At 47.1% G+C, this 26,267-nt stretch overlaps 1 protein-coding gene across 1 annotated transcript in view; it reads right to left on the bottom strand.

Annotated features, from left to right (window-relative positions):
- Positions 1-26,267, bottom strand: part of RTN1 (reticulon 1) — a 113,732-nt gene that overhangs the window by 46,867 nt on the left and 40,598 nt on the right. The window contains exon 2 of the mRNA XM_063399580.1: positions 1,864-2,601. Within this exon, the coding sequence (XP_063255650.1) occupies positions 1,864-2,601 (738 nt within the window). The remainder of the gene's footprint in view (positions 1-1,863; positions 2,602-26,267) is intronic.

Below are 26,267 nucleotides of genomic sequence, written 5' to 3'. Positions count from 1 at the left end.
ACATGTGAGCATTTTCTCCCTGAGCCACGACTGAGTCCAAAGGGACATGGGACTTCCAGCCCCTGTAGAACAGCAACGCGCCATCCCTGGGCTTCACCCCGCTCCTCCCTGTGCTGGCAGAGTGGAACTCCCAGCCCTGGCACTCCCCTTGGGAATAAAACAGTCCTTTGTGGCCAGCAGCAGGGTGCCACATTCACCCCTGGCACTGGAAGTGGATAAATACCCTCGCCCTTCAGCGCCAGCGCAGAGACAGAGCGTGTCTTCCTTCCCCAGAAAGATGAGGGCCAGAGACTAAAGGCAAAATGTTTTCAAAAGTCTTGATCCAAGCAGGGTCTGGCAGCTTTGCCAGAATGCTTGAGGGGTCGCTAGGAGCCACGGCTTTGCTGGGTCACTGCATGGGAATAGCAAGGGCAGGTTTTAAAGTTCTTCTTCATTTATGAATGTGGGGTCTGGGCATGGAACATTCCCAGCTGCAGGAAAGGGGAGAAAATCCAGAGGAAACACCCCTTGGGAGCCAGCCTCGAGAAGAAGATGCCTTCTTCTTTCCTTAACACAATTGATAAGCAGTTTTGATGGGATACAGATACAGAGCATCCCCAAGGCAGCCTTGAACAGTCACCCGGATTGAATAACTAACAGTGCCCGAAGTCCTTAATTACCTTGTAGCAAAAAGTGTAAATTGATGAACTGGCACATCTCAGGAGCAGTGTGTGATTTCACTCAGTCAAACAGAAGAAGAAAAATGTGGCTCTGAACTCTATTCATTAAAGTTTCTGGCTGATGCAGGCAGAATAAATCCACAGCTGTGGTGGACTCTATCTCCTTTTCCTATGTGGAAGTGCACAAATGCTCCCTCCCTTTTCTGTAGGAATCAAATATTCTCCAAAGGGAGGCATTAGTGTGGGTGCCAGACTGAGATTTTAAGGAAAGTCTAATTTTTTTTTTTAATGCTTCTAAATGAAACTGAAGCAATAGAAGTTTCAGTTTGGGGATGTTCTTTGTCAAATGTTCATTGTTAAAGGATTTTGATTAAAGGATTCCAGGACACTGAAATACAATTTTCAGTCTAAAAATTCTGTTTTCTGTCACAGAACTTTAGTCATTTTTAAAGGACTATGCTACTTTTATATTTTAGCAGTGTATAAATGGGAAAATGAAGAATAGGTATTATGCACTACTGCAGTCATCAGACAATAGGAAAATGTATAAACATGAGGTTTTGGTGACCCCCCAATAGCAATCAGGAGTCTTTTAAAGAGACTGGCCCTTTGTCCCTCTAGTCCCCTTTGTAAATGAGGTGACAGCATTTCCCTCCTCAGCACTTTATAAATGCAGCACTTAGACGTGAAAACAGCACTGATTTTACCAATTGAACCTGATTTTCTGCAGGGGCAAAGAGATATTAAGCCAGCCATTAAAATGTTAATAATATGAACTCAGTCAGTTGCACTGCCCTGGTCCCACACACTTGGGGAATCAGGGCAGCTAGGGTGACCAAGAGACCCCCAAACCACCAGGATCCAGCTCAAACCACGGCCTTGATGAAGATACCCCAGTGATGCCCACAGGCACACTGCTTCCCCTGGAGGAGAGATCCCTGAGGACTGGGCTCAGCAGGCCTGGACCCCTTCCCCTACAGCAAGCACAGCACATCCTGAGCAGAGTGTTGTGATGGGGAGCACAGTTTGCCTCCACTTTGGCTACACAAACTGGTGTCAGAGCACAAACACCTCCGGCATGGAGACTTCTCAGTGCCCTCTCACACCCTGTTACAGACACTCCAAAAATCCATGGCAATCCTCCAATGTGCAGGGCACATTGAACAGCAAATCCCTCAGTGCCCTGCAGCAACACCAGCATTACCTGTGCCAGAGGAGGGTGGTGTGACAGATCCTGGGCTGTCATCCTCCGGCTCCGACACCGTCACCGTGGGCACCACCTCATGGCTGGGCTTCAGGCCAGTGTCCGCCTGAGTCGGGCTCGGATCTTTGCTGGCAGCTTCCTTGGTGCTCTCTGTCTCAGTGAGCGTGATCTTGACAGGGGTTGTAGCCACAGAGGGACTGTGCTGACCCCCAGATTTTCTGTCTTCCAGCAGGTCTTGCTCCTTGGCTGCCTTTGCGCTCTCCGAAGGCGTCCGTGGAGGTTCAGCGGCGTGGTTGGACCCTGCGGGTGTTCCCCGGTACTTATCGCTAAGGCCTGGGCTCTCATCTTCTGAGTCAGAGTCGTGTTTTCCTTGGTACTTTATTTCTTCTGATCTGCTCATGTCCATGTATTTGTAAGCTTCTACTTTCATGGGATCTGCTAAGGTTTTGTCGACTTCAGTAGACTCTGCAGGAGTCATCTCTATTCCCGAGTCTGAGCTAAACAAGCCGCGGGACTCAAAGCCAGTCACATCCTGAACGGGATGGCCCAGGGCGTTAAACCCCTCCGTGCTGCCCGAGCAGGGAATGGAGGTGTTCTCCTGCTGGTAGATGCCCGTGAAATAGGTGGAGTCCCGCGGGGTGGTGTAGTGGACATCCGAGATCAGAGAGGTGTAGAAGGAGTTGTCCCCTCCGTTGGCAGTGGAGCCGTAGTCAAAGAGGTGTGACGAGCCTGTGACACCTGGAGCAAACACAAAAACGAGGCACGGTGAGACACAAATGCCTGCATGCTCTCACACAGAATCACAGAATCTTTGGGTTGGAAGAGAACTCCAGGATCCTCAAGTCCAGCCCATGCCCTAACACCTCAACTAAACCATGGCACCAAGTGCCACATCCAGTCTTAAACACATTCAGAGATGGTGACTCCACCACCTCCCCAGGTAAATTATTCCAATACTTTATTAGCCTTTCTGTAAATTTTTTTTTCTAATATCCAACCTATATTTCCCTTGGTGCAGCTGAAGACTGAGTCCTCTAGTTCTGTCAGTTCCTGCCTGGAGAAAGAGACCAACCCCACCTGATACAGCCACCCTTCAGGAAGCTTTCTGCAAAGCCACACTCACCCCTGCTGATTTTAGATTTAATCTGTGAACCAGACTTGACTTTGCCTGCAAGCTCTTGGGGACTGTCCCTTTCTGTACCTTTGGGCAATATAGTGGCACATCTGTCACACAAGGCTTCCAGCTGCTGCCTCATCTTAAAACAGCTATAGGGATCCTGATAGCAACCAAGCATTCCTGGCCAGTGTTTGCTCAGACTGTAAATAAAAACTTCCTGTGATTGCAACCTCACAACATCTCTCACAATTCAACCCAGAGGATCAGCATTCACTATCCCTAAAAGAAATCTAATGTCCAATACTAAACCAATTATTTCTTTTTAAATACATAGAACTGGAGGAGTTTCATCCTTTTTGTTGTGAAAAAAATTCTGCTGGACAGAAATTGAGAGGGAAAGTTGGCAAGCAATTTAGAATACATTTTCTTTTCAGAGTAGCCACCCTACATTTGTGAAACACCAAGGCAGAGACTCAACACCCTCATTTAGTGATTTCCGCATGTTCAGAAAGCTGTAGCCCATGTGCATCATCTAGAAATCATGCTGGCATGAAGGTGGTTAAACCCATGCATCATTTTCATGCACTGCCTCTAATTCCCTCTGCCACGCTCTCAGTTCCTGGGGATGATGCTAATTAAATTAGAAACAGCAGCCACTCTCTCTCTGCAGCATCCATACAAAGCACAGCTCACGATGGGAACAGCGAGATCCCCCACGAGGGAGGTGGGAGAGAAGGATTTCTGTGGGGGCTGGGGGAATGGGATGAGGAGGAACAAAGCCAATGTCTGTAGGAGCTGGTGCCTATGGGAGGGAGCTGCCTATTAACCCCTCGTGTGCTGAAGCATCTCAGGGCCTGGCTGGCTCTCTCTGACCTCTGCTCATCACCTGGAAGGATGTGATGCTCCTGACCTGCTCCACAGGTGCCTGGGCTACCACACACAGTGCAGGTTTCATCACAATACTGAAGGGACACTGCTGCAGCTGCAGAGCCAGAAGCTGGAAAATGTCCATGAGAAGGCTCCTGAGCTGCTTGCATTTGAGTATTTCCTTCCTGCTTGCACACAGAGAGAACGATACCATCTCCAGACACCACCACAACTGCTTTCCCCCACAGCCCTCCATGCACCAGGCATGTGCAGCTCATTTAGCGAGCCCTGAAGCAGATTTTCCATCCTCTAACACTTCAGTGTTGTAGCTGAAGGCTTTATTTTACTGCACAGCCTCACTGGGTTTGACACAGACACACCCCAAGCCCTGCACAAAGGCAGGGTGATCCTTTCCCTCATCGTATTTCTGCATTGTTCAGTGTTGTGATGCCTTGCAAGCAACTTTTCCCTGGATCGCCTCTAGGCTGGGAACAACGTGCCCCTCCTACTACAAGGGGAAACCTGGTAGTATAGGGGAAAAGCAACCCAAAATTGCCACTCCTTGCTTTTCAGCCTCCCTACCTGTTCCTGTGTCCCCATCCTCCCTGGCTTTGGGTGCTCTGCTCCCCACCACTCCTCCCTGCTAATCTGCTCCTGCAGAGACAGCGCTGGCAGCAGCTCCATCCCCACAGCCAGGGGTTTGTAGCAGCCTTTGCCACAGGAGAGCACAGAGCAAAGGGTGCTGCAGCCAGCAGGTGGAAAATCAGCCATTCCCAGCCATTCCCAGCCATTCCCAGCCTTCAGCTGAGTGTTCTCACTGCTGTGTAGCACTGCATAGAGCTTTTCATAGGAACACTTCTCATCAAGGCAAGCCCCTGCCTCAGGGTGGTGAGGGTCACTGTGGAGATGGGAACTTGGGGCTTATTTCCCCCTCTCTATCTGTGCACCTTTACGTTTACCTACTCCAAATTTCACCTTCTATTTTCCTGCCAGCTCACTCAGGGCTCCAAGATGTTTTGTAACTTGCTGCAGGCAGCTCCCATCCTCACTGCTCCAAATAACTCAGTCCCAACAGCAAAGCTACGTGAGAATGAAGCCTAAGTGGAAAACCACAGCAAAACCAAAGCAGAATAAGGGATAAACTGGGCTGCCCAACACCCAGGTTCCACCTGAGGTCATCCAGTGCCTTGCAAGGACAGCTCATACCCAGAAGACATTTCTAAATCAGCAGTAAGCAAAAAGGGAAAGGTTCCATTCCTTGCTAGTGCTCTTCTTGCTGAACTTGCCTTTTTGAAAATTATCCATAAGCAGGCTTGGATTTTCACAAATGTGTTGGTTAGCTGGAATTATCTGATGCATTGTTTACGCCAACATATTCCAGACTGCGAATTGCTGACTACAGTGCCTGTTGCTGCCACTATCTGCTCTTTGTAATTTACTATTTGTGCTGGGTGAGTGGCTGTCTAAATCACAGGGTTTCAGGGCTGCTCTTTCATTAATCGCTTCCTCAGTGCCTCCTGGACCTGATCCAAAGCCCACTGAATTCACCAGAAAGGTCCCACTGACTCTGAGTGGCTGTGGACCAGCTCAAGATGCCTGTGGAATATTTTTCTGCTCATGAGGAAAATGCTGTCACAACACCATCAGAGGGCAAAACCCCATTCCTACAAACATCCCACTATTGCTAGGAGAGAGGGAGCACGAACAGAGTCAGAGGAGATTGAAGTCACTGCCAAAGCAATATTCACAGATGCTGTTCACAGCTTTCATTTGTGCTTTGTCCACAGTACATGGGAGCCAGATGCACAAGCATTTGCAGCTCTTGGCAGTGCTGATCAGCAGAGCAGTGAAATGGTTTCTAATGCATTTGTGTCAGGTGCTTCATAGCAGGAGCTATGGCCAGGGCAGCCTACAGGACAGCAACAGTGCTAAGGAGAGGTTGAGAAAACACCATCCTATTCTTTAGGTTATTCCTCAGCAGAAAGATAAATGACCCTGAAATAGTCACCGACACAAAACATCACATTTTCAAATAGTACAAACCCGGTACTGTAGCAGATGTTAACACAGGAGCTGATTTAGAATGGAATCACTGCCAATCACAAACCTTTTTGTTTTTTCCTGCAGCAGTTTTGCAAATCAAAATGAAAATAGAAAATGCATTTCTTACTGGGGTTGAGGAGGAGAGAGAGTGACAGCAAAGGGAGGGTTCACATTAGCAGGACATATGGGGATCCCAACTCTCAAGGCGACAGCAGAGTCAGAAGCACTGAAGACAGCTGAAATTGCCTAATTAATAGGATTTAATGTAACTCCCCATTTCCACTGGGATTGATTTAAAGCCATTGCTACAACTGCCTCTCATTTGGGAAGTGTGAATCTCTCAGCTATTAGACTGGCTATTAAAGACATGGAATCTGACAATAGCTGAGCAGGTTTTTGCTGAAGAATAGTGTGCTCAGAGCCTGGTGATTAAGCACTGCCCTCTCTGACTTTTAAGTTTGTTTGGTTCAATATCCGTGGGAAGGAGAAGCCTTGAATAGCACCGGTAACAGATGACAGTATCAGGTCTGAATTTACCCTTGTTACAAAGGCTGGGGTTTTGTTGTTTTTTTTTTTAATCTGGATTTCCCTCAAAAACTGCCCAAAAACTTGCCTGCCAATTCAGGTGAAGGAAAGCTATTCAGCTCCTGAGAGCAGCAGTTGTGCTTTGTGGTAACATGAGCCCTCGGGAAATAATTTCACTTCCTGAGACCAGCTAAGGAGTAATGGGTCTGATTCAATCACTCCAGCCCAGCTGAGATGCTCAGCAAGTTACATGTGTTCTCATCAACTGCAAAGGGAAATATTGGAAAATGACTGTTTTGTTTGCTCAGAATAAGTGAATGCTCCAGAAATCCTCTGCTACGGAACTGGATTTAGAGCTATTTAGCAATTGACACAGGAAATAATTTGGAAATCATCGGTTCCATGCAGAGGAGCTCTTAATTTAAGAAAGGCAGCTGAAGACCAGTTTGGATCAAGGCGAGCTGCACTGCTGCAGCACACTGGAACAGGGAACAAAAAGTTAGCTGAGGATCACAGTGAGGAAAAAGAACTGATTTAAATAAAACTGATTATTTTTTCCCCCAACTTGACTATTCTTGGCCTTATTAAAATTGATCACTTCAGAATATTGAGCTCAAATTTCAATAAAATAAACTCATTATTAACCTGTCAAGCTTCACATGCAGCTCTGGTGATCTTCACTGGCACAGACAGACTGACATTTGAGGGGCCTGCTCTAGTGGAAGGTGTCCCTGCCCACAGCAGGAGGGTTGGAACAAGATGATCTTTAAGGTCCCTTTCAGCTCAAACTGTTCCATGATTCTGTGGCACGAAATTTCAGTTCCCCAAAACAGCTGGCAACTCCCCAGTGCAAGGTTCTTTATTTATTGTGTGTCACTGATTTGCTCAAAATTAATAATTTTTCAGAAGAAGAGAGAGGAGAACTAATTTTTAATTAGGTGATGCAGTTTTTACAGCCTGGAGCTGTGCAGAGAAGACAAAACCTTTTTGGTTGCAATGGGAGGAATCAAGGTTTCAGCGACCTTTTCAGACAAAAGCAGAATGGTGGGAGCAAGCAGCTTCCAGCACATTCCTGTAAGTCTTTTCAATAGTTGGCTCTGACTTTCTGCTTTGGATATTGAGCTTCAGGAGTTGTTACTGGCTGCCCCAGCACTGCAGGGATGAAAAAATCAGGATCTTCCCAGCTCTCTCCCATGTCCATCCTGTTCCATTTCAACAATCCCTGTCCTGCAGTAATTAATCAATTAGAGATATCATTTCATTTTCGTCATTCAGCCATGACCATTAGGAAAATGGATCTTCCTGCTCTCTTCCAAATGCACAACAAAAGTAGCTATTAAACAGCCCTGCCTTTTTTTCTGTACCAAATTTACAACTTTGTCATCAGTTACTAGTAAAAAGCCTTTGCCTGACCTTGGCTCCTTTTTATTCCTCATACTTAAAAAAGGAGGGGGAAAAAGGGAAAGACTTTTTCCTGGTTTTTGACCCTGACACATGATGTCTCACTGTGTCCTTTCAGTTCCTCAACTCAGTTACTTTCCTTTTTCAAACTCATAATGTCTTCCTGCATTCTCATCTGTAGCCATACACTACTTTATGCAGATGTTCGGTCTTTCATCACTTTTACACTCCTCTTTACCATACCCACACAGAACAGCAGTCCCAAGTCTGTCTCCAAATTCAAAGAACACCATTTTCTTGGATCCAGACCAAGCTGGTTTTCTCTCTCTGCTTGATTTCAAATTCAACCCAAACCTCAGGACAGCTTCAGATTTCTGAGTGTCCTTGACCAGCACCTTCCTAGCAGTGGCAAGGGCAGCTTGCACGAGTGGCAGAGGCATCTCTCAGCCCCAACCCAAACCATACACTGCTCCAAAAGGATCTGGCCACCCTCAGGGATATTTATTTGAGTGTACCACTTGGGAGTCACACTCTCAGTTCTGCAAGCCCCTCCTGCATGAATTTTCTAACTCCGAACACTTCAATGTCCAAACAGAGCTCAAAAGTATTTTACTAATTGTGTGTCAACTCGAGTGGAGCTTGAAACCCAAATGGCTGAGAGCTCTCACACCAAGCAGAGGCATCAGTGTGCTGTGGATAACACCACTGGCTCAGCTCCCCGTGTCCCCTGGATCAGCCTTGCTCAGAGCCAGCTCTCCCTGATGCTCTGGGCTGGACAGAGAGCAGCAAACTCCCTGCAGGAGAACTGCAGCATCCCTGGAAGCAGCACCAGCCATTCCCAGCTGCCAGGAGATGGTGCTCTTCGTTCTAGCTCGGGATTCCCAAACCCAATTCACAGGCTGGCAGCTTCCTTTCCTCCGGAACCCTCATAATCCTGTCTCAACAAAGATATAATTTTGTATTGTGATATATACAGATATATAAAGTGTATTATGATTCTGTCAGTATTAAGGAGGAAATATATCAAATAATATATGGTGTTAAAATCACAGTGTGAAATATTCCTTTCAGTAATTGTTTGAAATAGGGGGAGCCTAACCCAGATTCTTTTACCGCCCTCCTCAAATCTTTGATGTCCTCATGATCTATTGGTTCCCACCTCGGATTGGCACCACCCCCACCATATCTGACTGGCATGGCTAACAAAACAAAGGTTCCTCACTAAATCAAATTCTTTTTCCTTTATTGCCTTGTGTCTCATTGCTTCCCAGTCAGTCAGGAGATTTTGTTGAATCTTTTTCCAGAGCCTCTTCTCTCGGGTGGAGGCAGCAGTTGTCTGGGACCAGGGAAAGGTAGATCTCTTTCCCAGTTAGGGTCTGATATATCTGATAGTCAATAAACAATCATCATTTGCCCTTCTTTCTATCCTTGTCCAATGGTTCTTTCTCCAAACCCACGTTCCACCTCATCGTCACAGCCATATCTAGCTCAGAGCCAGCAGCAGGGGAGCACAGAACCACGACCAGGAGAGAAGTGAGCCCCATAAACCACATTTAACAAAACAAATATTGCCCAAATACAGCAACACACACACGACTGGAAGGCACAGTACTCTGGACAGCATGAAAAATACAGAGCATTTGAAAAGGAGGTCTGAGAAGGAGGTTTGAAACGTGCACAAATTTGCAAATGCAGCTAGATGTCCAGCGTTATTAAAAAAAAAATCATCTATTGATTTAACAAAAATCTGGTTCTTGTAAAAAGGTTTTCACTCCAGTGATAGTAACATGACTGGTTGATAGGTTTCAATGATACCAAGATACTACCTAAAATACCTTCAAATGCAATTTCCTGGGGATAATTAAAGCCCACTTATAAGATTAATTCTCTCTTATTTCACTGTAGTCACATTTTCCCTGGAATGATAAAACTTCACTGAGCTCCACAACAAAAATACTCCAAGCACTAAGTGAATTAGCACCTAAATCATGCTTTTCCATTACCTGAAATGGGACCCAACTCCCTTTAGAGCAACAGACTCCAAAGTATCTCACAAAATCTGGGTGGGTTTGGCTGTGTCTCATTCATCTTTAAAGTTTTAAAATACCGAAATCCCATTTCCAGCATGATTCAGGAAATTCAGCTGCTCACTGCTTTTACCCCTGCAGCAGACCAGGTTGTCCTGCAATCTCCCTTGAAGAATCACCTTCTCTCCTGGCCACATTCCATCCCTGGAATGCCCTGTCCCAGCCACCCCCAGCCCATCCAGCCCCACCTTTGCTAGGTCCCAGTTCCTTGTAAATTCAGCTTTTCATGATTGCTCCAAGTCAATCCCCAGCCACAGAGCTTCAGATTCCAACTCAGCCTGGAAAAGGGAGAAATTCCAATGCCAGCTGCTTTTGATGCTGAAATAAACCTGGGACAGAAATCACTGCCCTGCAGGTTCAGGCTTTTCCACAGGGAGGGAAAACCCAGAGCTGAAGAAGAGCTTTGCTGAAATATAAGGATTTTAGTAAGAATCTGATGCACATCTGGAGGGACTGCTGAGTTCTCTCCATGCCACTCATATCTGACCACAAGAAATCATGGAAATGTCATGGAAAGTCAGGTATAAAAAATGAGAGAAAAGGCAAAAAGGGTTGTCTTGCACTTGGACTTGTCTCCCCATCCCCCAAGGCTGAAGCCACTCCAGCTGCATGAATCTTCCAGGGAGACAGAGCCACAATTGCAAAGAGGTTCAGCTGAAATCACTGAGGGCTCTCAAGAGGAAAATTAATTTTGTGACAATGCCTAACACCTACAGTGATGTGTCAAGCACAGTAATTCAGGGAGAAAACCAGCTGTCAGGCACTGCAGGCTGGGGTAAATCAGGAGTGACTCCACCAAAGGTACAAGAGTTACACCTGAATAAATCTGTCACCAGGGAAGGAGGTACGAGGCCCTGGGAGCCAACAAATAGAGTCTGGAGACTCTATGGCATTACTGGCCATAAATCAGGATCAAATCTAATGCCCAGGGGACAGCAGAAAAATCTAGGTCAGAGAGGGCAGTGCCAGGCTGACACAGAAAAATATCAAAAATCATCATCAAGCTCTCTTTCCAGCCAAGGTTTTCCCACCTCAACACGACCTGCTGCAGAAAGGCCAGAGGACCACGTGTGCTGTGTCCTGGTGTCTGCCTTTACAGTCAGCAACAGAGACATCAGGACAAAAGACCCTGTACAGCACTGAGCAGGATACAGAATACATAATATCAGAAAATATTTAAAGAAAAAAAGAGAAATGGGGAGGTTCTGCAGAGGCAGGTGAGGCAGCAGACTCTGGTCCAAGAGCTAATGGGGTTTCCTTGCACAATAGGTGATTTTTTTTCTGTTTCTGATGCCACCAAGGATGCACCTGAAAGTCAATCAAGAAGTTTTCAGAAGTGTATTAAAAGTTAAACCTCTCAAAGTAGTGCAGAATTTGGGGCAGAGCCACTGCAGTCATAAATCAGCATCAATCTGCTGGCTCCAGCTTCTGCTTGAGGAGGATTGGGCCATGTGTGCTATAACTAATGCTACAAATGTCCTTGCCCTCAAGGTCTCTCCTTTCTTTGCCTGCCACTGCGTCTCTTCTCTTGTGACAGATGAGTTCACTCCAAGCAGAGACAGGAAAATCCTCCCCAGACATCTCACTCTCCTGGAGGATGATTTTCAGACCTATCTCACCCTTCATTCTACATTATGGAAGAACCAATACAAGTCCTTCCCTCTCTTTAGTGTCAATACATGACTCCAAAACTACTCACCCACCCAGGAGAGCAGAAAGTTTGAACTCTGAGATCTGAGTAGGGGCATAATTAAGATTTCAAAGAACACAGGTTAATTTGACTGTTGCCCTCCCTGGGAGCCCAGGAGATGCTCCTGCTCCTTCCTTCCTTGCAGGGGCACCCAGCGCCCCACAGCCGAGGCTGGTGGCTAAATCCCAGCCTTCAGCAGAGTGAACCACAACACATCCTGCATTCCTGAAAGCCTCTGAGGCTGAGGCAGAGCAGGCTGGAGCAACCCAGCCATTTGCTGGAACTGAGGTGTGTTATTAAAGCAGGAGGGGGGCAGCAGCGCCAGGACCAACCTGCCCGGCAGGAGCTTCTCCTGGCACAGCCGGGGTTTGGCTCCAGCAGGGAAAGGCTGGGGATGATTACACAGCTCTGACACCTCCTGCAGCTTTACCACAGCCGCCTCAGGTGCCAGCTGCCTGTGGAAGCTGCAGGGAAAGGCAGGAGCAGAGAGCTCTCCTTTGGCTCTGCCTGTCATCCCGTCCGTGTGCCGGCAGCGCTCACCCACAGCTGCCGCAGGATTTCCAGGAAAAGCTGCAATGGAAACTCAGATTCCCGGTCACAGGGAGGTGTGTTTTCCTCCAAAGAATGTCCCTTTCCCCAGTGGAACAGCCAAGACTCCCAATCTGATGCCACTCTGGCCCTAGACGAGGCAGAGGGCACCGAAATAATTTCCTAGGCAGCCCAGGAAGGTTTCAGATCCTGAGCAAATAAAAGTTTTTGAAAGCAGTTACAGAAGGAACTCTCACTTGCAACCTCTTGAAGAGACAGGGTGCATACATGACCTCCAGGGCAGTCCTCCTGCTTCAGGCTCCAGCACGAGCTACTTTTGGGAAAACAGCTACACAGCAATCAGGATCACATCTCTGATGACCAACAAGGACCCTTCCATCCCAGGGACAGCACTTCAGCTGAGGAGAGAGCAGCTTCTAGAACAAGTTCTGGACAGGACATCTCTGCAGATATTGCTGATTCACCCACAGGTTTGCACCACAATGATAAAAATGTCCAAAGAGAATATGAAAATATGGCAAGCAATTTTTTCTGAGCTGTTTTCAAAGATATAGGAGATCCAGAGAACTTCAGGGCAAGTGAAGCAGTTTTTCCTCTGGGAAAAGCCCATTTTTAGAGTCTATCACTGTCAATGAGCCAGAGGGCATTTGGAAGAGCATCACTACTAGATAAGCTTAAACATTAGAATCACAGAATGAGTTGGAAGAGACATTATAGATCATCCAGTTCCACCCCTCTGCCATGAGCAGGGACACCTTCCACTACACCAGGTGCTCCAAACCCCTCTAACCTGTCCTGGAACACTGCCAGGGATGGGGCAGCTTCTCTGGGCACCCTGTGCCAGGGCCTGACCACCCTCACAGGGAAGAATTTCTTCCTGATCTCCAATCTAACTTCACCCTCTGTCAGTTAGAAGCCATTTCCCCCAGGTCCTGTCCTTGTAAACAACCAGCCCCTCTCCAGACCTCTTGTAGCCCTTTCAGGTACTGAAGAGCTGCAATTATGTCACTCCAGAACCTTCTCTTCCCCAGACTGAACATCCCCAGCCCTCTCAGCCTGTCTGCAGAGCAGAGCAGCTCCAGGCCCTGGAGTGTCTTGGTGGCCTCCTCTGGACTCACTCCAGCAGTTCAGAGTCCTCCCTGTGCTGAGGATTCCACAGCTGGATGCAGCTTTTCACATGGGCTCTCACCAGAGTAGAGCAGAGGGGCAGAATCCCCTCCCTCAACCTGGTGCCCACTCTGGTTTTGTTACAGCCCAGGACACAGTTGACTTTTTGTGCTGCCAGCAAGTATTGCTCAGTCATGCCCAGCCTCTGGCTTGTGTTCCCAAAAAAAAAAAAAAAAAAGTGTTAAAAATTAAATCTATTAGCCTTCTTGGCTATAATATTGGCTTTAGGCAGCACAGGAAAAATACTGAGTGAGGGAAACTTCATTTTCTCTTGTAATTTTAACATTCAGTTCCCTCTGGTAATCAACTCATAATGTACATCCAGGGTATCAGTCAGATGGATGAAGTGATAACAGGGGAATGAAGACACTAAAATGTCCTGGAGTGAGAGGTCTTTACATGCAGTATCAGACACTGGCAATCCTTCATTGCATTAAAAACCTCAAAGCATCAGTGGATGCCTCTGTGCCCAGGGGTGCAGTTACCCCCCTCAGCAGTGAGAGTTGTGTGCAGTGCTGAGCACGACTGAACACCCAGCAGGACACTGAGGGGGGACAGAGCCAGCCCAGGGACAGAAATAATACAAACAAGAGCTCAAGCACTAATCCTGCAAGGTAAAACAGAAAGTCCCTGACAGGGATGGACAGGGCAGGGGGAAGAGACCCCCATTATTTGTTTGTACCTTGGCCTTTAGCACAGAAATCTTTAGCACTTCTGTGGTTTCTTTTCCCTGTTTAGGGGGACAAGAACAGAAAGATGCAGAGCAGCCACAGAAGATGCTGATGGCACAGGCCCTGGAGGGCAGGACACCTGGGGCCAGCTTGGGGGAGGGAATTACAGATAAATTTATATTGCACAGCAGAGGGAAGGGAGGGTGAGGATCACAGCCTATAAATATTCCCAAGGTATAAGTGAAGGGAGGGAATTAGTCACAGTCTTAGAGGATGGGAGAAAAAGTGACTTTAAGTTAATATATGAAATTAGGCTGCATGTCAAGGTATGTTTCTTGATGGAAAAGGGCAGGGGAGTGGAGCAGGGAGCACGGGGTGCCCATAGAGCATCTCCCCTTTACAGCACATCTGGATGAGGGAATGAATTCCAGTTTGACACAGTCCCTGATGTCTTTTCTGGCACCACCATAAACAGCCTGATTTTGCCCCTTGTAACTCAGCCCTGCAGATGAAAACTGGGCAACTAAGAGACTCTTCAGTTTGGCAAGACACAAAATTAAAGGGAAGTAATTCTGCTTGGAACTGAGCTGTAACAGATTTTTTTTAATGATTTTTTTTTTAACGCGAAACAAAAACAAACCAATAAAAATCATTCTAGGTCAAATCGATTTCATTTGACCTGAAGCTAAATGTCAGATCTGGTTTACAGCAGAGTTCTAATACCAAAAGGGAACTGCCTTGCATCAGAGTCCCTCATGGCCACACATGCAAATTGGTGCACAGGGAGGATTCTGGAGTGTCCTTAATTTTCACTCTCCCACCCCAGCTGCACCCAACAGCGTCCAGCTCCCTTCAGAGAAGCATCTTTCATCTTCCACCCTAACTTTTCCCCAAGTCCAGTCATTCCAGCACAGCACCCACATGACCAAAGTCCTAAATCATGCTCAGACCCATCTTAGCTCCCAGCATTTTGGATTTAAGCCCATGAAATTATTCACCACATCATATAGTTGCTATAGCAACATCCCATTGAGTATTAATATAAATTGCTGCTCCAAAATCCCATCTATTGGAAGGAGCTGTGCAGCAGGGGTAAGAGACATCTTTGCCTGAATGGCTTTGCATTTCCCATTGCCCCCAAGATCCAGGCACTGCATTAACCACGTCCTGTCTCCCCTCAGTGCTTTCAGTTGTGGCACAGAGCTGTGGAGGGCAAAAAGCAAAAGGAACTCCACTCCCAAGGGCCCAGCTTGTCCAAAGCTGCCTCTCCACAGCAAAGTTTCCAGAAGTGAACAAAATATGCTCCAAATTAAATGCAGGCAATGAGGATTTTTGGTAGCCTAAGCAAACAGGTTAAAACTCAGACCTTTTTTGCTGCTTTTTTGACAAGAATTTAGAGTTTGATGCTACAGAGGTTTAATTTTTCAGTAGAACTTTCCAAACACTTCTTTTTCACTAAGGACAATTAACTTTTTTTTTTTTTAATGCTGAATGTTAGAACAGTGCACATTCCTCAGCACACGTGAAATTAACTTAGGACAGAGCTGAGGATGGGCAGAGAGCACTGGATGGAGGAAGAACGAGGCTGCCCATGCTCTAAAACAGAAATAACTCCATCCTTCCATTAAATTCCTCTTCCAAGAGGAAAAGTGGCTTTGAGTGGCTAAATACAATTAATTGGTTAAGCAATGGCTTTCCACCATAAGTTAGGGATTTCAAGAAGTTTGAAATAGCATTTGAGGCTTTCTTACCCAAATGCCACATGGCTCAGGCTCTTTCCTCACAGCCCACGAGTCTGGCAGATGCTCACATCAGCCATGGGGTTTTAACACAGAAAGAGCTGCTCAGGCCCACACAGCTCCCAGGCTGACCTGAAATATCCCAAATCCCAACATTTTTCTCCTTTAAAAACTGGAAATGGGAGAGATGAGGGAAGCTGAGGACAGGAAACAGCATGAAGAGCATTTCCAGCAGGCTATTTATACCCTCTCTGGCTGGAATCCACTTACCCTGAAGCCATTTAACACTGTTTCCTAGTGTGAAAGGGTCTTCATGTGGATAAACATTCAGGTCTGTCACTGTAAGACACTCACAACATATGGGCAGACTCTTCATTTCCAACGTTTTCACCCATTTAAATACATCAGATACAGGCTGAAGGATTTTATGTCTGATTCTGACCAGGACAGGTGTAAACAGCCATTTCAGTGAGGTATTTCTGTCTGCACAGCCAGGATGCAATGAACACCTCCCTTTGGCTGCCATCCCTGTTCCTGAGCCAAAGGCTGTGCTGGCAGCCCAGGTCAGGGCTCTCTTTGGGGATCAAGAGTCCCCAGAGGGAAAAGGAAGAGGAGACAAGATGGAGAACAGGGAGCACTGGCTAAATACAGGGAAGAATTATTGGGAAATAAGAAAAAAGTGAGGTGTGGAGGAGCAGGATGGAAAGCAGAGGCAGGGAGAAGGACACTGATGGGAAGGGAGAGAAACAGGCAGAGCAGAGTGAGAGATCAATTAAAAAAAAATTATGCAGGATAATTAAAACAAAGCCATGGGAACAAAGGACAAAGAAAAGTAGAGAACAAAGCAGAGACTGGAGTATGAAATGGGTGTGAAAAGAAATTTTAGAAGCTCTAGGATAGACACACATACCTGTCCATTTGCAGGCTCTGAAGGTTACTACATTTGTTCTTCCCTCATTCATATTTATCCAACATACAGCTCTGGGAGGCTATTTTTAACCATGCACAAAAAACACACAAGGAGCTTTTCTCACTTCCATTTTGGAGGAAGGGCCAGGCACTTCCCAGGCACAAGGCAGATCTCTTTTTAGAATAAATTCAGAAGGACTCTCCGAGCAAACCCACCGCCTAGGAATAAATAACGCTGTTCCTGCGGAGGAGGCTGTGGCAAGGAGCTATTCTCAGAGCAGCACACAGCCCCAAAGAGGAGGATGTTTGGGAGTGAATGACGAGCTGGTGGCCTCCCTGCATGGAATTTTACCTGCCCTCCTGCAGGGAATGAGCTTTTCCAGTCTGGAGCAGCAAAGAGCACGAGGAGCAACACGTGTGCAAGGGCAGAGGAACGTGGTGAAAACGTGAGCTGCAGGGCAGGTCCTGCTGCCTGCACCAGGGCTGCAGCTCCTTGCACCATGGCCATGCCACCCTGCCTGAGGATAGCCTGGGACAGGCTCAGGAGCACCAGCCTGATGCTGGTTTTGTTCCATATCAGGTGTGGGGACCTTGGCTGGAGCAGGGGTGCTCTGAGCATCCTCATCAGCAGGGCTGGATAGTGCTGCAGTGGGAAACTGGGCAGGGAGGGGACTAGCTTAAGGCAGAAATGTGCTGATTTAAGGCTGAACTTTCCCCCAGGGTAATCTCTGTGCTTGAATCAGTCAAATAAGCTGCTGTGTCCTGCTCCCTGTACATTACAGCTACTCTGCCCCTCACTGTAAGCATCAGCTGGGGATGATTTAAGCAGTTACAAGAGGAAAAACCCAGAAGTTGTAAAAAAACACCCATCCCTTTTCGTGTAGGAGACCAAGGAAGGCAGGGGTGGAGTCTGAGGAAGCATCACCTCCTGTTTCTCCCCCTCAGGGCTGCTGGAGGCTGGCTTAGCCCTGCCTCAAGGCTGCCCTAACTCCAGCTGGAGCCACTCTTGTTGCTCCACATGAAGTGGGAGCACATGGAGATGCACAAAGCCATTTCTGCCCACCTTTTCCCCAGCCCCATGCCATTTGACCAGAAGGTACATTCAGCCTGCTTTGAAAAGCATGTCCCTCTCCCTGGGAGGTGGCTGGGGACACCCATGAGCAGAGATGCAGGAGCTGTTTGACAGGACTCAGGCAACAAGCTTCCAGATATCCTTTTTTATTTCTTTTCTTCTTTTTTTTTTTTAATGTTCCTTCTCTTTGTCTGCTAGATTGTACTGGCTATCTAAATTGTGCAGCCTCATTCATCTGGAAGTTTATGAAGTAGAGCATTGATGAATTTTATAAGTTGGCACTGGAGGCATCACTTTTATGAGAGGTAAAAACAAAAGACTTTAGTCCATCTGCAATTTGACTTGACTCAGCTGCCTCTCAGAGCAACTGGGCTGACAGAGATGCAGCCTCCTGAGAGTCCAGGCACTAAAAATATCAGTAATGTGCAGCACAGTCTGAGTGCCTGCACAATTTATCCTCATTAAATTCATGTGCAACTTGAAGATGCATATCCTTGCTTGAAAATCTGTATGTTTCCCAATCCTGGTCCATTCCCAAAGTCTCTGGGATTGGAGCTCCAGAAGGGCTGGCTGCAGCAGAGATGGCTTTAATGAATTTAGCTGGCTGGGCTGTGTCCTGTAGCCAGAGGAATAAGGCAGAGATGCTGGGAGATGGCAGGAAGGCAAAGCTGGGTGGAAGGAGAGCAGCAGTGCTGAACTCCTGGCAGGGCTGTGGCTCAGCAGCAGAGGCTGTGGAGAAGCAGAAGTGCTGCTGGATAGTTGGAAGCACATTTTCCTGGTGAATTCAATTGCTAATGCACATGCAGAAGGTGGAGAATGCACAAATGTCCAGATGGGAATCAGTCTCTCCTGTGATGCTCCTCTGTCATCCCATGTAGAGCACAGGCAGTGCAGGAACAGAACCCTCAGAGGGTCTGAGATGTGGGAGAGGCTGCAGAGCTCCAAGCACAGCCTGCCCTGATGCCAGACTTAAAGGAGGAGATGGATATCTCAGATCTGAGGTTTGCTGCCAGCCTTGGAAATGGCTGAAAGTCCTTTCTGCCCATCAGCACTTCAGCCCTCAAAAACAAATCTATTTCCTATCAGCCCTTGGCAGGAGATGCTGCTGGGAGGGAGTGGCAGCCTCTTCAAAGGAGCAAATGGAAGCAGGGAAATGCTCTCCAGACATGCAAGGCAAGGGCTGGCACACAACAAGGTGAGACACTTGGAGCCCCTGCCCTTTCCATCCCCACAATGTCTGACATCTCCACGACTTTCTTCTCAACTCCACTTTTTGGGGTCTTCTTCTTTATCCCCAGCTACCACACCTTTAAACCAAGGAGGCAGATGTCTGTAACCAAGCTGCTCCCTCACACAGGCCCCTGCTGCTTTCCAACACATTTTAAGGATGCTCCATGGGCAAAGGAAGCAGTTTTCCATAAAATTCAAAGCTAAATTGGGGAATGTTTGGGTCTGTAGACAAAGCCATCCCCTTGCCAAATGACAAACATTGTCACAGGGCCCTTTTCAGGACATCAACATCTGTCTTAAAAAGCAATTTGACTTTTGATTCCTTACATTCATTAGGAAGGTGTTACACAACCTGTCTGATATTTAGGTGTCTCCCAGATTTCCAGCCCAAATTTATTCATCACTGATGAACATCCATTAATTATTCTGTCATCATCAGCCCTTGCCCCTTGAAAATATTCATAGGAAGCAGTCCCTCCCTTGGAGCTCTCATTGTGCTAGACTGAACAAATTACTGTCACCAGTCTGCTAAGGAAAGCTCTGAACCCTTGGACAATAAATCTGCTGGAGACTCTGGGATGCCTGGTGCTGCACTCTAGGAAGTTTCTTTTCTTTTTTTGTCCTGAATTCCTTTTTTGCTTAGAATTTTCCTAAATTCTCTTTAATGCTGTGTACTTTAAGCCACTCTTTAATGATGTTCCTACACACAGAAATGTGTTTTAGTGCAGTGCAGGCAGCTCACACCATTATTTCAGAAGGCTGGAGCACCACAAAAATCCACTGCTAGCAGTAGGGTGGCTCCTGAAGCATTATTCTTTCTGGTTCAACCATGATAATTTCTGCTCTGGTGTCATGAAAGGAAGAGAAACACTGATAAGGATCAGAAATGGTGCTGAAATTGGAAGCATTCAGTATTACCAGAGCCAAGGAAGGAGTTCTCAGAGTTTCCCTGGCAAGCATGGCCACACAGTAAATGCCACATCAAAGAATCAAAACCCAGCTAGTGCAAAGCATCCACAGGAAGGCACATCCATGTGTGCACACACACCTACATGCACACCCCCCTCCCTCCCAAGCACAGGGATTAACTCAGCCCCTGAAATTGCTGGAATCACATTTCAGGATGACCACTACACTCAGTGCCTTTTGCAGCCCTGCATCGCTGTGCCTGAAAAGGGAAGCTCTGTGCAAGTCAGCAGGCTCACACTGAATGTTAGCCAGAGTATCCTGGCCCATCTGTTGGAGATTAAGACCACAGTGGAGCAGAGCATTAATAAATGATTTGCAATTCCTGCCCTCCTCTACTTTAAGACATAGGCGGGAAAAAAAATTATTCCCAAACCCAAATGCACTTTTCAGCAACAAATAATGATTTGGCTGAGCATTAAGCACAAAATAAAAAAGTTTAATGCAGAACCTGAGCACAATCTTATCTCATGGGCCTTTTCTTTCAGCATGAAGAATTATGTACAGCCGAATCTTTTTATTAGATTAATTCAATTCTTCGGCTGCTTAGACTGCTCCTGTATATCCTTTCTGAATTAAGTTTGGTTTTCTGTACCTGCAGCTATGGTTATCCTGTGTATTCCAGTGTGAAAACCGTGATTGAGTTCATTTGTCGTGAGGCAAACACGATGCCATGAATGATAAATAAGCAGGGCGTGCTGCAGAGCCTGGCAGCGCTTCCCCGGCGCCGGGGGAGCGGGGAGGGATCAGAGAGCCTCCTAATGAAGAAATCTGCCTAACAAATGATGTCATTTCTGGCAAAGCCACCGGCTCATTTGCAGGGAAAGGCCCAGCGACCCCAGCATCACCTCCCAAGGTACGCAGAGGAGTTTTCCCTTCTGGCTCTCAAGAAAGCAGGAGGTGGAGGGAAGGCAGCAGTGGGGGGCTGCCTGCCCTGCCCCTCACATCCCCATGCATGAGCTTCACAGCCCCACACACCTCCCCAGGAGCTGGGGGGGACAGCCACCCCAAGGGGACACAGCCTCCTGTCACCCTCACTGCATCCCTGGAGATCCCGGAGCCCATCCAGTGATGCACACTCCCTGCTCCCTTCTATCCCACTTCCAGAGCACAGAGGGCATCAGTGCAACATTCACAGCCAGATTTTGTTAATACACCCTGGGACAAGCCATCATTTTGGGCAGGATTTCACCAGCACCAGGACAAGTCCTTCACCCCAGCCCATATCCAGCCCTGAGCCAGCAGCAGGTGCCTGGGGAGCACAGAGCCATGAGCAGAGAGCTCTGGGCTGTGTTTCTCACATCCCAAACTTCAGGAAGCTCCAAAGCAGCCTGGCCCACATCCAGGAGAGTCACTGCAGCACCCTGAGGAGATCCAGGGCACAGGAATCAGCCCCTCAGCTCTGCTGGGCACCACAAGCTCCCTACCCTCATCTTCTGGACACTGTCTATTTTATCACCATCCCTGGATTTCAGCACTCCATGGAACAGAACCCCATCTTCCCTGTCATGATTATTTAACTCAAGACAGGTTAAATGTTAAGCTTAGATCCCAGGAAGCTTTCAGTGTTTTGTGACACCCCTGGCTGGAATGTGTGCTGCAATTCTCAGCCTGTGCTGCCCTGCTCCTGCTTCCAATCTTTCTGCAGGAGTTTCTCCCTCTGTTGACTTGATTTGCTTCCTTCTGCAGAGCCCACAGTTTCTTACTCAGACCTCTTAATTACATGTTTAACATAAAACACAGGAATAGACAGAATACAAGCCCATGCTTTGCTAAGTCATAGCAAATACAAAAAGCTGCAACTCACGAGTTACAGTGACACCTTCACTGTCTATAATTCAGTCTTAGTCAGGCTCTTCCTTCTCCAGCATCCAGCCCACCCAGAGAATTTTCTTGCTCTTCAGTTCTCTCTTCCTCTGCTATTTCTTCACTTAGCAAGCCTCAATAAAAACTCTTTTTTTTTGCCATTTTCACTGCCCTCTTGCCCCAGAGGTCCCCAGGCTCATTGACATGTTTTCCACTAACCTCATGCTCTAAGGCATCCACAGATCTTTGTGCTGGAAACCACCTCCGGGGCTGGAGTCCTAAACAAAGCCCCAAAAATGTCCTAAGCAAAAGGCCTGCAAAGGCAGCCAGCCAAACACTGACCTGCCCATGCAGTAGCTGCAAAGCAGCCAAACACAGCAGACACAGGGATGGGGGCCCAGGAGAGTTGCCTCCTGAAGAGAGGCAGCTTTTCTTTCTTCACGGGATAATGGACAAGACAGAGATAGGAATCACCTGCAAAATTCAGAGCAAATTTGTGGCCTCTCCCCGTGGATTTTCAGAGCATTCACTCCATTCAGCTGTAGGATAACCCTTCTTCATTTACCTTATTTGCAAGTACCACAATTGTGTTTGCTTAATTCCCCAGTCATTTCTGTCTTCTGCTTTCCGGAGTGGATTCAATTTCAGCTTTCCCCATTCCCAAAAATCTCTTTGGCCAATTCTCCTCCCAACTCAGTTTAAAAAGCTTCAGTTAGCAGTGGTTCAATACCTTCCCATTAATGCAGTACTTTCTCTTCCATGCATAATGAAGGCAAGATACAAACACATCCTGCTTCCCTCTCCAAGAACCTCATCTCCTCTTTCCAGAGCCCATCAGACGTGTGCCTTCTCACCTTTCTGACATGCTTTTCAACAAGGTTGTCCCCTCTTCCCTTAATTGCTCTCATTACATGCTGCCTGCTGTGCTGGGAGCAGCTGTAAATAAAAAGCTACTCACAAGTATCACCTGAATCCAGACTGTCCTCCAAAGCAGCCCAGGAGTCCCCAGGGGCTCTGCTCTCACTGCACACAGGCTGGGGATGCATTTTGTGCAGAACTACCTGACCAGCGGGTCTCGAACATGGAAAATGTCACCAATGCCACAGGTTTGGATGTGGGTGCAGGGGCTCAGCACAATATTTAGCTGATAACAGACAATTCTCTATGTACTCAAGCTGCTCTTCACACCCAGCTGCATGATCACAGCAAACTGTGTCCAGGTCTGCTACAAATCATATTTTTACCTGTCGAGTTTTTTAGGAATGGATATCCCAGTTTTGCAGCTATTCACGTATTTGAGACCTAGCTGAAAACTCAATAAAGGCAGCCTGAATTGTTTCTACTTACATAAAGCTTTCAGTCAGGTCACCTCCATCCCCTATAGGAACCAGCCAGGGGAGGAATTAATAAATTTCTACAGAACTTAGCCCAGAACTGGTAAAAAGGCACTTTCTAGCTACAAGACCCTTTGGGATGATCTGAACAGCACACAGGCAGACAGGAAGACTGTGCCAAGTGCTGGGAATTTTCCTATAGACATTATTAAACAAGGAGAGGAACTGCTCCTTGAGAGCAGAGGCTCACTGCTTTTTAAATTCACTCTTAGGAAGACCTGCACTGAATCAATGGTGCACCTCCAAGTGCAGAGCAGGAGCTCCCCAATCAGCCAATAATGGGGTTTGTCAGAACAATTACATTGGAAAATGCATTTTTAGGTGTCACCAAGTGACTGGCAATGCTAGCAAGAAAGTAAAAAAAAAAAACCAAACCCAACAACCTGCTGCTCAGGGAGGGAGCTACAGAAGCAAAGCTCTCCATGGGCTGCTCACAAACAGCTCAGAACAGAGAGTGGAATTTCCCAGCTCTGCAGGGCAGTGCTGCAGGTTTGTATCCTGTTTTCCAAAGCCATGGAGCACTGCAGGCATGGCAGAGCAGGGACAGATTCCAGCCTGCTCCTCGCCAGTGCTGCAGTCACTGGGCAGAGCATCCCTGCTGGAGAGAGCCACCCTGCACGGGGCCAGTCCAGGAGAGGAGCCACCTTTCCCACGCCCCAGGTGAGAAATTGTGAGATTGAACATTTAAATAATGTGCCCAAAGCCACAATGAGGGGTTGAGGAAGTGAATGGCCACCTCAGGTCCCTGCTCACCCCACAAAATGAGTGTATGCCATGTGTCCCCTCCCTGGTGTGCACTCAGCAGGTGATTCCTCACAGCCACAGCAAACACCACTGGGGCCTTACACAGCCCTACGGCAGCACCACGGTTAGAACAGACACAAAGTCTTCCCAAAAGCACATTTTCAAATTTAAAAACCTCTTTTAGGGCCTTACTCTTGCATTCAGACGAAGCAGCGGCAATGGAGAGGCATTTATTGAGCTTGGTCAAAGACTGATCATAATAGATTTTGGTCCCAAAAGGAATGCTTCATCATCAGAGCATGAAAGTGGAGGTAAACGGGTTCATGCAGACATCCAAGGCAGCCAGCTCCTCACTGTAGCACAGACTTTGTAACCCAGTAACCTGACATGTGATGGCAGAATAATACCGAGCTCTTAGAGAGTGCTTTTCATCAACAGATCTAAGAAAACTTTCTAAATGCTGGTTGTGTCAGCGTTTGTGAGCGCCTGGAGAACAGGGAGAGTGAGAGGTGTTCCTGAGGAGAGCTGTGGAGCTCCAGGTTTGATCAGTGCCACTCTACAATGGGAAAACCAACTCAAAGGCTGCCAGGATTCCGTGGAGCCATTACTGCAGACTTCAAGGGGCTTTGAAGCAGAGCACCAGGGATTACCACAACTTCTACTACAATTGCTTTTAAAAAAATTAAACGATGACAATACCTTCTGCCTCATCCTCAAATATCCAAGAGGTTAAAATGATCTCTCTTTTTCTCTTCCTAAAGGCACATCCACATTGCTTGTATGTGTCATGTGTCCAGCTGTAAGTGATGCTAAGGAGGCTAAAGAGACTCTAGAATGCCAATTTACAAAATGCTTTTTCTAAGGTTCAGGGCTTTTCAGTGCTTTACACAGCATATTCAAGCCTTAAAACAATGCCATCTGTCATGATGTGTTTCTTGAACCTACACCAGGAAGGATGGGACAGGTGAAAGCACCATCAGTCCAACTCAGATGTCACACCTCAATATCTGTGCAACAACAGACCCCAGCAAATAAGTGGGTGAATAATGATGCCCACAAAATGCTTTGAGGGGTTTTTATTTCATTTTTAAGGTGGTCCTGCTACAAAATCACGCATTTGTGTTAAACAGATTACTGCCAGAGAAGAACAAGTGCACTCATCAGATGCAGCAGGGTCTCTCTCCACCTTTTTCCTTTAATTGCATTAGCAGAACAGTGATAAAGAACTTCATTTTCAGGATACCATAAAAGCAAGCAGGTTGTGAGCAGCAAAATAATTTTAGAACAGAAGGATAAGTATTAGGAAAAAAAAAATCTTGACTGTGAGGGTGATGGGAACTGGCTGCCCACAGAAGCTGTGGATGCCCCATCTCTGGAAATGTTCCAGGCCAGGCTGGACAGGGCTCTGAAAAACCTGGTCAAGTGGAAAGTGTCCCTGCTCATGGAAGGGGGGTGGAACCAGATGGTTTTTAATGTCCCTTCTAACCCAAACCATTCCATCAATGTGCATCTAATGCTGAAATTACTGCTGTTTTCCAAATAAAACCTCAACCAACAGTATTTTTAAATTAGTGAAGGCCACTTGCCCACAAAACTGGCAGAGAGGATGGAGCCATGTCCAGTCAGCAGGAATACAACTATCAGTAATTCTGGTGGCAAGTGTCACATGAAACACCCTGCACAGAAGGCCTGCTGGCTTGCCAGGATGGGTCCAAACCCTGCAAAAGTTTAATTTTTATGCCAGTTGAGAAACAGCAGTGTCCAATATAGGAGAATCTAACACCAAAAAGAGGACATGGGAAAGCAAGCAGGAGCATGTAACCAGTCCATCAGACCATGCACTGGGAAGCAGAGAGGCACAGGCTCCACTGCCTGCTCCAAAAACCACTTTATACATCTTTAACAGCTTATAAATAAAGCAGCACAAGAACAGGGACTGAAATTGGGTCCTTTGCCTTGGAGGCCTGCCTGCAGCACTGGTACTTTCCATCTCCAGTTGGCTGCACAGAGGCTCCTGCACTCACCCTGCCGGGGTGCAGCTTGTGCCCAGCCCTCCTGAAAACAAGGATAAGACACTAATGTCCTAGGGAAAGGCAGATTCTTTCCCCATCCCTTTTCCTCAACCCAAATCAGCTGCTTTACCAACTATTTGGGCTTCCCAGCCTCTGAACCAGTGGCCTTGGTGCCAAAAAATCAGTCCTGCAGATGGTGGGTCCAGCACCTCCAGACTCACCTCTCGTGCAGACCCAGCTGGAGATGCAAGGGACCCCCCAAAAAAGAGGTGGGTGAGGAAAGCAGGGCTGGGGAACAGCTTTTTCTGAAGTGGCTTTGCTTCCCATCACATTTATTACTGCCTCACTTGTCCAACTTTAAGGACAGGGCAATGATTTGAGTGCTTTTACTAGCCCAGTGCCAAGACTAAATTAA

The sequence above is a fragment of the Prinia subflava genome, chromosome 5, assembly GCF_021018805.1.
Source record: "Prinia subflava isolate CZ2003 ecotype Zambia chromosome 5, Cam_Psub_1.2, whole genome shotgun sequence".
Lineage (NCBI taxonomy): Eukaryota > Metazoa > Chordata > Aves > Passeriformes > Cisticolidae > Prinia > Prinia subflava.
The sequence above is the reverse complement of the archived record's forward strand: the minus strand, read 5'-3'. Positions and strand labels throughout refer to the sequence as shown.